Source organism: Scyliorhinus canicula, chromosome 17 (genome assembly GCF_902713615.1).
Source record: "Scyliorhinus canicula chromosome 17, sScyCan1.1, whole genome shotgun sequence".
NCBI lineage: Eukaryota > Metazoa > Chordata > Chondrichthyes > Carcharhiniformes > Scyliorhinidae > Scyliorhinus > Scyliorhinus canicula.
In genome coordinates, this window is record NC_052162.1 from 129805012 (window position 1) to 129816059 (window position 11048).

The 11048-nt window shown below is 54.2% G+C and overlaps 1 protein-coding gene across 1 annotated transcript; it reads right to left on the reverse strand.

Moving 5' to 3' along the window:
• Window positions 1-5196: 5196 nt before the first annotated feature.
• LOC119951304 (zinc finger protein 501-like) lies at window positions 5197-7182 on the reverse strand. Its single transcript, XM_038774391.1, has one exon. It carries the CDS (start codon window positions 6733-6735, stop codon window positions 5506-5508), a length of 1230 nt encoding a protein of 409 aa, XP_038630319.1. The 5' UTR covers window positions 6736-7182; the 3' UTR covers window positions 5197-5505.
• Between the last annotated feature and the right edge of the window lie 3866 nt (window positions 7183-11048).

Here is an 11048-nt window from a genome sequence, read left to right on the forward strand (position 1 = left end):
ATTGAGAAGGAAGGTCCCACACGGGAGACTGATTGAGAAGGTCCCACGCGGCAGACTGATTGAGAAGGTCCCACACGGCAGACTGATTGAGAAGGAAGGTCCCACATGGCAGACTGATTGAGAAGGAAGGTCCCACACGGGAGACTGATTGAGAAGGAAGGTCCCACACGGCAGACTGATTGAGAAGGTCCCACATGGCAGACTGATTGAGAAGGAAGGTCCCACACGGCAGACTGATTGAGAAGGAAGGTCCCACACGGCAGACTGATTGAGAAGGTCCCACACGGCAGACTGATTGAGAAGGAAGGTCCCACACGGCAGACTGATTGAGAAGGTCCCACACGGCAGACTGATTGAGAAGGAAGGTCCCACACGGCAGACTGATTGAGAAGGTCCCACACGGCAGACTGATTGAGAAGGTCCCACACGGCAGACTGATTGAGAAGGAAGGTCCCACACGGCAGACTGATTGAGAAGGAAGGTCCCACACGGCAGACTGATTGAGAAGGAAGGTCCCACACGGCAGACTGATTGAGAAGGTCCCACACGGCAGACTGATTGAGAAGGTCCCACACGGCAGACTGATTGAGAAGGAAGGTCCCACACGGCAGACTGATTGAGAAGGTCCCACACGGCAGACTGATTGAGAAGGAAGGTCCCACACGGGAGACTGATTGAGAAGGTCCCACACGGGAGACTGATTGAGAAGGAAGGTCCCACACGGCAGACTGATTGAGAAGGTCCCACACGGCAGACTGATTGAGAAGGTCCCACACGGCAGACTGATTGAGAAGGAAGGCCCCACACGGCAGACTGATTGAGAAGGAAGGTCCCACACGGCAGACTGATTGAGAAGGTCCCACACGGCAGACTGATTGAGAAGGTCCCACACGGCAGACTGATTGAGAAGGTCCCACACGGCAGACTGATTGAGAAGGTCCCACACGGCAGACTGATTGAGAAGGTCCCACACGGCAGACTGATTGAGAAGGAAGGTCCCACACGGCAGACTGATTGAGAAGGAAGGTCCCACACGGCAGACTGATTGAGAAGGTCCCACACGGCAGACTGATTGAGAAGGAAGATGCTCATGGAATTCAAGGAAACATGGCGAGTTGGATGCTAAACTGGCTTTGTAATAGGACAGAGATGGTGGAGGTAGAAGGCAGTTTGAGTAACTGGAGGCCCTTTGGGGATGGCACCAAGACTGGTTGGGTGGTTAACAGTGAAGAAGAGGATTGTCGGTTGCAGGAAGATGTAGATGGGTTGGACAGATGAACAGAGCAGTGGCAGATGGTATTTGACCCTGATAAATGCGAGGTGATGCACTTTGGAAGACACAGGACAGGGGAATATGTAATTAATGGCAGGACACCAGGAAGCTCAGAGGAACAGATGGATCTTGAGGTACTTGTTCAATGATCCCTGAAGGTGGCAGAACAAGTGATTGGCTAGTTAAGAAGGCAGATGGGACAGTTGCCTTTATCAGTTGTGGTGTGGAATATAAGAACAAGGTTATGTTGGAGCTGTTAGAATGTTGGTTAGGCTGCAATTGGAGTACTGTGTGCAGTTGTGGTAACTTCGCTACAGTAAGGAGGTGATTGTACTGGAGGGGGTGTAGAGGAGCTTCACCAGGATGTTGCCTGGGATGGAGCATCTGAGCTGTAAGGAGAGGTTGGATAGGCTTGGAATAATCATAGAATTTACAGTGCAGAAGGAGGCCATTCGGCCCATCGAGTCTGCACCGGCTCTTGGAAAGAGCACCCTACCCAAGGTCAACACCTCCACCCTGTCCCCATAACCCAGTAACCCCGCCCAACACTAAGGGCAATTTTGGACACTATGGACAATTTAGCATGGCCAATCCACCTAACCTGCACATCTTTGGACTGTGGGAGGAAACCGGAGCACCCGGAGGAAACCCACGCACACAGGGGGAGGACGTGCAGACTCCGCACAGACAGTGACCCAAGCCGGGAATCGAACCTGGGACCCTGGAACTGTGAAGCAATTGTGCTATCCACTATGCTACTGTGCTGCCGTGTTTCCTTTGAGCAGATAAGGCTTGGGGGGGGGGGATATGATTGAGGTGTATAAGATTGAGGGGTTTGGACAGGGTAACTAGGAAGCAGTTGTTCCCCGTGGTTGAGGGGTCAATCACAAGGGGGCATTGTTTTAGGGTGGGGGAGGGCAGGAGATTCCGAGGGGATTTGAGAAAAATAATTTTCACTTGGAGGGTGGTGAGACTCTGGAATGCACTGTCTGGGAAGGTGGTGGAGGCTGGAAACCTCACAACCTTTCAAAAGCCACTTGGATTCGCATTTGAAGCACCATCACATCCAAGGGCATAGGGCAAGTGCTGGTAAGTGGGACTGGCGAGAGATTAAGGTTAGTTGTCAGTGCAGAGTTGATGGGCCGAATGGCCTTCTCTGCGCTGTACGACTCTCTGACTGGGCCACCAGACCGCCGTTCCCATTCCAGCAAGTACAAGTGCACCCGGCACTTCCCGGAATCCGTTTGCCAGCGCTCAAGTCGAGCAGCTTCAGCATCTCCTCCTCTTCCTCAGCTCATCTGCTGCGGAAACCCTCACCTGCGGTTGTCATCTCTGGGCTTGACTGTTCCTGAACTCCTCTGGCTCAGCTTCCGTCTTGCACCCTTTGGCTCGTTCCCCCCCCCCTCCCCCAATTCTGGGATCCCTTTCATCCCCAGTGCCCTCTGAGATCTCCGCGCCCCTCCAGCACTGGCTTCTGCAGCATCCCTCCCAATTTATATTTAAAAATCGCTCCACCATTGGCAGGGCAGGGGGGGGCGGGGCAGGGACGTGCCCCTACCTGCATGGTCCCCAGGTTCTCCCCGAAACCCTCTCGCTGCCTCTCTCCCTCTCTTCATTTCAGCACGCTCGGTACAACCTATCTTCCTGACCACAGTCGCACCCACGAAACTGGGAAAATTGGGAGTTTTCGGATGTTTGTTGGGTAAAAGGGTATCAAGATATTTTGAAGGTTCTTTAATGGAACGTGGGCTTGGCTGGCAAGGCCAACATTTATCGCCCATTCCTAATTGCCCTGCTTAGCCTTTCAGAGGGCCAGTTAAGAATCAACCACGTTCCTGTGGTGTGGTTGGGGGGGGTGTCTGGAGTCACACGCAGGCCAGACCGGGGTAAGGACAGCAGATTTCCCTTCCCCTAAAAGAGGACATCAATGAATCAGATGGTTTTTTTTTTATAACAACAATTGATGGTTGTCACGGTCATCGTTACTGAGATTAGTGCCATGTATTCGTGATTTTATTAATTATATTCCACCCAAGGTGGGATTTGAACCCGTGAACCATGAGATTCGAAGCCTTAGGCCTCCCCCTCCAGTTCCTGAGCTCAGCTGACACAAGAGGCCTTCGACATACTTTGTTTTAAACGTAGGTGCTTTATTTTAAACCTATGTGCACAGAATCGGGCGCAGTCGAGGGTACTGATCATGCACAAACCCCCTCCCTCCCTCCCCTCCCCCAACAGTTGCAATGGCCAACACGGGCTCCACGCCCCAGAGGCATTCAGCGGCCCACCGCCGCGCTTCCCGGGTGAGATGGAGAACGGCCGACAGCTCCAACCGGGCGAGAGGCAGATCGTCAGGCGCGGGGCGAAAAGAAAAATAAACTGACAGGAGAGTTAAACACGCTGGGGTGGGTCTCCCTTGGCAGGGAGCAGGCAGTGTCCACCCAGCACTGTCGTGCCTTTCTGTGTCCGATGGGCACCGCAGGGGTCTGAGGTGCCTTTTCGACCCCTTTTTGATGTTTTCAGTTTTGTTTCTGATATGCTTTTTGGTTTCAGGGCAGTGTTCCTTCAAGGGGCTGCCCCTTCAATTTGCCCCTCAGTTTATTTCATTTGGGTGAACTGATTTGCCACGAAAACGACGGCAGCGGCTTCAATTGCAACTTTCGAAAAGAGATGTCAACGGCGAAAAATTGGTGCACGTTGTGCGGAAGGAGGATGGGAAGCGGGGCCATGATTTTCTTCCAAAGGGGCTTTGGCGGAGGGGTCCTCTGCTGAACGTCAAGCACCTGCAGGTTCAAGGGTGAGCGAGAAAGGGGAGCAGCGTTTGGGTTTTCTACCACAGGTTCAGGCCAGGGCTTGCCCCACAATATTCACCCTCCCCGATTGAAACATTCATCCTGTCCCCTCCTTCACCACCCCCCCCCCCCCACATCCCACCCCGTCAATTACCACAAACTTCTCCCCTCCCCCCGCCCCAGTTAATGCTAATTCTATTCCCGCCCACCCCCCAGTTAACATAAATTCCATCCACTCCCATTCCCCCCCCCTTCCCCATAATGCTATCTCTCTCCGCCCCACTAGTTAATGCAAACTCCCTCCTTCCTCACTTATCCAGTTAATACTTGATGCGACCATCAATTCACACGAGATGGAGAGTTGAAGTGAACAGTGGTTTCAATCAGCTAGGACTGTGTCTGCCTGCGACTGCTCTGTACTGAGATCCGCCTGCAGGGCAGCAGCTCTATATACCTCCCCCGAGGGGGCGGAGCCACAAGGTCACCACAACATGATTCAATGCAATGTAATGTAATACAATGGTCCATAGGTGGAGCCCACAAGGGAATCAACATAGTACAATGCAATGTAATGTAATATAGTGGTGAATGCTTGCTGTAATACATTCACCATAATACTAAATGTCCTGGTTTGTTTAACACTCAGCCATTCATATCGGCTCCATCCATTGGGGCTGGTTTAGCTCACTCAGCTAAATCGCTGGCTTTTAAAGCAGACCAGCAGCACGGTTCGATTCCCGTACCAGCCTCCCCGGACAGGCGCCGGAATGTGGCGACTAGGGGCTTTTCACAGTAACTTCATTGAAGCCTACTCGTGACAATAAGCGATTTTCATTTCATTTCAATACTAATCCTCTCCTTGCTCACAGACCCCCGCCCCCACGCCCCTCAGTTTAACGGTCTTTCTGCTCTATTGAGGCACATTCCTGTCTAGGACAACCCAATCCTATCCATTGCCTCACAGACCGTTCCATTTGTCCCATTCCCCTCCATTTCAATCCTTTTTCCTCCAGTCCCCTCTGTTTCCTCCCAGTCCTCTCCATCTCCTCCCAGACCCCTCCATTTCCTCCCAGTCCCCTCCATTTCCTCCCAGTCCCCTCCAATTCCTCCCAGTCCCCTCCATTTCCTCCCAGTCCCATCCAATTCCTCCCAGTCCCCTCCATTTCCTCCCAGTCCCCTCCATTTCCTCCCAGTCCCCTCCATTTCCTCCCAGTCCCCTCCAATTTCCATCGATTTCCTCCATTCCACTGGCCCTAACAATCCCAGCCCTGGCCAGGATGAGATTTGTTCTGTTTTCTATGGGCAGCAGATGAACGAGAGAGTGAGGCAGAGAGAGACAGAGAGAGAGAAAGAGAAAACACAGCAGGTGGAGCGAGGAGGGGTTGGTGGGTGCAGCTAGTGCATCCCTCTCCCCCCCCCCCCCTGCGGCCCCCCAAGCGCTCAGGCGTGAACCCGCTGGTGCTTGAGCAGGTGGGAGGACTGGCTGAAACGCTTCCCGCAGACGGCGCAAGGGAAGGGTCGCTCGCCGCTGTGGACGCGCTGGTGGCGTCGCAGGTTGGAGGAGACGGTGAAGCGCTTCCCGCACAGGCGGCAGGCGAAGGGTCGCTCGCCGGTGTGGACGCGCCGGTGGGTGAGGAGGCAGTCGGCGCCGCTGAAGCGTTTGCCGCAGTCGGGGCAGGCGAACGGCCGCTCGCCGCTGTGGACGCGCTGGTGGGTGAGGAGGCTGGAGGAGACGGTGAAGCCCTTCCCGCACAGCGGGCAGACGAAGGGCCGCTCGCCGGTGTGGAGGAGCCGGTGCGCCAGCAGGTGGGCCGACTCGCCGAAGCCCTTGCCGCAGGCCGAGCAGACATAAGGCCGCTCGCCCGTGTGTACCCGCTGGTGCCGCAGCAGCTTGGAGGACTGCCCAAAGGCCTTACCGCACAGCGGGCAGGAGAAAGGACGCTCGCCGCTGTGGACTCGCCCGTGCACCTTCAGCTCGCCGGAGCTCTTGAAACGTTTGCCGCACTGGCCGCAGCCGAAGGCTCGCTCCTCGGTGTGGACCCGCCGGTGGGTCAGCAGGTGTGACGAGCTGGCGAAGGCCTTGCCACACTCGCCGCAGGTGAAGGGCCGCTCGCCTGAGTGCACCCGGCGGTGGATCTCCAGCTCAGACGGGTAAATGAAGCCCCGGCCGCACTCGCCGCACTTGTACGGCAGGCCGGCCAGGCTGTGGCAGCGGCAGCGGTGCCGTGTCAGTTCGGATGGGCGGCTGAAGGCCAGGCCGCAGACCGGACAGGCGTGCGGCCTCTCGCCGCTGTGCACAAGCTGGTGGGCCTTGAGCCCGTGGCGTTGGCCGAATTGTTTGCCGCAGTCGGCGCACTCGTAGACGCGCCCGTGGGCCGCCCGGTGCTTCTCCAGCCACAGCCGCGACTTGAAGGTCCGCCCGCACACCGGGCAAGCTAGCAGGCGCCCGCCACTGCCGCCTGGCGTCCAGCGCTCGCCGTCCCCCGCCCCCCCTCCTCCCGGCTTCTGCGGCGTCATCCCTGGTGAATCTGGTGATCCCGTTGGCTCCCGAAATGGCGACTCATCACGGCAATCTCCCGACTCCTGTCCCGGTGACCTGCACAAAAAGGAGGCAACAATTAAAAAAAAAACAATAATCATCCCTGCGACCATAGGAATTGGGCGGGGCATGGTGACAATCTGCGAGGTGGACAAATCGCGGTGGTGGCATTAGTGCAAAGTGGAGAAAGAAAGTTGCTTTGTCCGTTTGGCACCTTTCGGCACCTCCAGCATGGACTCCCTGGGCTCGGCGACCTCCTTCTGCACAGCCCTGACTGCAACCCAACCGCCCAAAGCCCTTCGCAGCCTGAGATGTGCTTTCAAAAGTGCAATCACCCTTTCAATGCAGAAAAAGGGACGCCTGAGATTTGCGCCCTGCAGTGTGATCAATGACCAGACCATCCGAATTTGCCAGGAGAAACACTATTGAACCCGAGACACCCATGGAATCTCTACAGGGTAAAAGGGGGCCATTCAGCCTACACCAACATCTGACAGAACGCCCTACCCAGGCCCATTCCTCCACCGTACCCCACCTAACCTGCACATCTTTGGACTGTGGGGGGAAACGGGAGCACCCGGAGGAAACCCACGCACACACGGGGTGAAAGTGTAAATCCCCACAGACAGTCACCCAAGGCCTGGAATTGAACTCTGATCCCTGGCGCTGTGAGGCAGCAGTGCTAACCACTGTGCTGCCGTGCCGCCCACAGAGATCTCCCCATATCTCACCCCTCCTCCAGGAACGGGATCTTTTACATCCTCTCCAGAGAGATGACCTTGGTTCAACATCTCACAACGACTGCACTGGCATTGGAAGTGCCAAGTCTTGGGCTATGCGCACAAGGAGTAACACTTGGCCTTAGAACATAGAACAGTACAGCACAGAACAAGCCCTTTGGCCCTCCATGTTGTGCCGAGCATTGTCCGAAACCAAGATCAAGCTATCCCACTTCCTGTCATTCTGGTGTGCTCCATGTGCCTATCCAATAACCGCTTGACAGTTCCTAAAGTGTCTGACTCCACTATCACAGCAGGCAGTCCATTCCACACCCAAACCACTCTCCCGTAACAGCTACATCCAGCCGAGAAAATAGTCTCTGAACGTCCACTCCATCTACCCCCCTCATCATCTTATAAACCTCTATGAAGTCGCCTCTCATCCTCCTCCGCTCCAAAGAGAAAAGCCCCTAGCTCCCTCAACCTTTCCTCATAAGACCTACCCTCCAATCCAGGCAGTATCCTGGTAAATCTCCTTTGCGCCCTTTCCAATGCTTCCACATCCTTCCTATAATGAGGTGACCAGAACTGCACGCAATACTCCCAAATCCGTTTAGGACTTCGGTTAAATTTATCATTCGGATTAGGTCCGAACAGACTGATGGGGTTGGCCTCAGGACTGGCATTTGGGTCAATATTAATGCTGACGTTCGGATTATTTTAATCTTATTTTACTCATTCATGGATGTGGTGGTGGGCGCCGGCAAGACCTCGGCGTTAGTTGCCCTTCCCTAATTGCCCCTTGAGCTTGAGCGGCCATTTTGGAGGGGACATTCGAGAGTCAGCCACATTGCTGTGGGTCTGGAGTCACATGTCGGCCAGGCCAGGTCAGGACGGCACGGTAGCATAGTGGATAGCACAATGGCTTCACAGCTCCAAGGTCCCAGGTTCGATTCCCGGCTTGGGTCACTGTCTGTGCGGAGTCTGCACGTCCTCCCCGTGTGTGCGTGGGTTTCCTCCGGGTGCTCCGGTTTCCTCCCACAGTCCAAAGATGTGCGGGTTAGGTGGATTGGCCGTGATAAATTGCCCTTAGTGTCTAAAATTGCCCTTAGTGTTGGGTGGGGTTACTGGGTTATGGGGATAGGGTGGAGTTGTTGACCTTGGGTAGGGTGCTCTTTCCAAGAGCCGGTGCAGACCCGATGGGCCGAATGGCCTCCTTCTGCACTGTAAATCCTATGATCTATGAGGACGGCAGATTGCCTTCCCCAAAGGGCATAAGCTGTACTGTGGAAGCGAAGCGTAATCCACAATCATCATGGTCATCATCGTACTCTTAGTTCCACATTTCTTTCCGATTGAATTCAAATTTCAAAGACCATGCTGAGATTCTAACCCGGGCCCCTGTGCCTGAGGGTTGCTACTTTAGTGACAATGATACCGCGCCCCCCCCCCCCCCCCAACCTCCTCTTCTATAGGATTACGCTTTGGGGTCGGAGGTTAGGATCAGGATTGTGTTTCGGATTGGCGTTGGAATCAGGTGGTAGGTCTTATGAGGAAAGGTTGAGGGAGCTAGGGCTTTTCTCTTTGGAGCGGAGGAGGATGAGAGGCGACTTCATAGAGGTTTATAAGATGATGAGGGGGTAGATGGAGTGGACGTTCAGAGACTATTTTCTCGGCTGGATGTAGCTGTTACGGGAGAGTGGTTTGGGTGTGGAATGGACTGCCTGCTGTGATAGTGGAGTCGGACACTTTAGGAACTGGGTCTGGAGTCACATGTCGGCCAGGCCAGGTCAGGACGGCACGGTAGCATTGTGGATAACACAATGGCTTCACAGCTCCAGGGTCCCAGGTTCGATTCCCGGCTTGGGTCACTGTCTGTGCGGAGTCTGCACATCCTCCCCGTGTGTGCGTGGGTTTCCTCCGGGTGCTCCGGTTTCCTCCCACAGTCCAAAGATGCGCAGGGTAGGTGGATTGGCCGCGCTAAATTGCCCCTTAATTGGAAAAAAATGAATTGGATAATCTCAATTTTATTAAAAAGCATCACGCTCGGTGTTGATATTAGTATTTCGGTTGGTGTTGATGCTAGGATTACGGTTGGTGTTAGAACATAGAACATACAGTGCAGAAGGAGGCCATTCGGCCCGTCGAATCGGCACTGACCCACTTAAACTCTCACTTCCACCCTATCCCCGATAACACCTTCCACCCTTTTTGGTCACTAAGGGCTATTTATCCTGGCCAATCCACCTAACAGCACATCTTTGGACTGTGGGAGGAAACCGGAGCACCCGGAGGAAACCCACGCGCACACGGGGAGGACGTGCAGACTCCGCACAGACAGTGACCCAGTGGGGAATCGAACCTGGGACCCTGGCGCTGTGAAGCTACAGTGCTACCCACTGTGCTACCGTGCTGCCCAAATGTTGATGTTAGGATTACGGTCTGTACTGACGTTAAGATTACGGTCGCAGTTCCCGTACCAGCCTCCCCGGACAGGCGCCGGAATGTGGCGACTAGGTGCTTTTCACAGTAACTTAATTGAAGCCTACTCGTGACAATAAGCGATTTTCATTTCATTTATTACAGTCGGTGTTGGCGTTAGGATTACAGTGGGTGTTGGCGTTAGGATTACAGTGGGTGTTGGCGTTAGGATTACAGTCGGTGTTGGCGTTAGGATTACAGTGGGTGTTGGCGTTAGGATTACAGTGGGTGTTGGCGTTAGGATTACAGTGGGTGTTGGCGTTAGGATTACAGTGGGTGTTGGCGTTAGGATTACAGTGGGTGTTGGGGTTAGGATTACAGTGGGTGTTGGCGTTAGGATTACAGTGGGTGTTGGCGTTAGGATTACAGTGGGTGTTGGCGTTAGGATTACAGTGGGTGTTGGCGTTAGGATTACAGTGGGTGTTGGTGTTAGGATTACAGTGGGTGTTGGCGTTAGGATTACAGTGGGTGTTGGCGTTAGGATTACAGTGGGTGTTGGCGTTAGGATTACAGTGGGTGTTGGCGTTAGGATTACAGTGGGTGTTGGCGTTAGGATTACAGTGGGTGTTGGCGTTAGGATTACAGTGGGTGTTGGCGTTAGGATTACAGTGGGTGTTGGCGTTAGGATTACAGTGGGTGTTGGCGTTAGGATTACAGTGGGTGTTGGCGTTAGGATTACAGTGGGTGTTGGCGTTAGGATTACAGTGGGTGTTGGCGTTAGGATTACAGTGGGTGTTGGCGTTAGGATTACAGTGGGTGTTGGCGTTAGGATTACAGTGGGTGTTGGCGTTAGGATTACAGTGGGTGTTGGCGTTAGGATTACAGTGGGTGTTGGCGTTAGGATTACAGTGGGTGTTGGCGTTAGGATTACAGTGGGTGTTGGCGTTAGGATTACAGTGGGTGTTGGCGTTAGGATTACAGTGGGTGTTGGCGTTAGGATTACAGTGGGTGTTGGCGTTAGGATTACAGTGGGTGTTGGCGTTAGGATTACAGTGGGTGTTGGCGTTAGGATTACAGTGGGTGTTGGCGTTAGGATTACAGTGGGTGTTGGCGTTAGGATTACAGTGGGTGTTGGCGTTAGGATTACAGTGGGTGTTGGCGTTAGGATTACAGTGGGTGTTGGCGTTAGGATTACAGTGGGTGTTGGCGTTAGGATTACAGTGGGTGTTGGCGTTAGGATTACAGTGGGTGTTGGCGTTAGGATTACAGTGGGTGTTGGCGTTAGGATTACAGTGGGTGTTGGC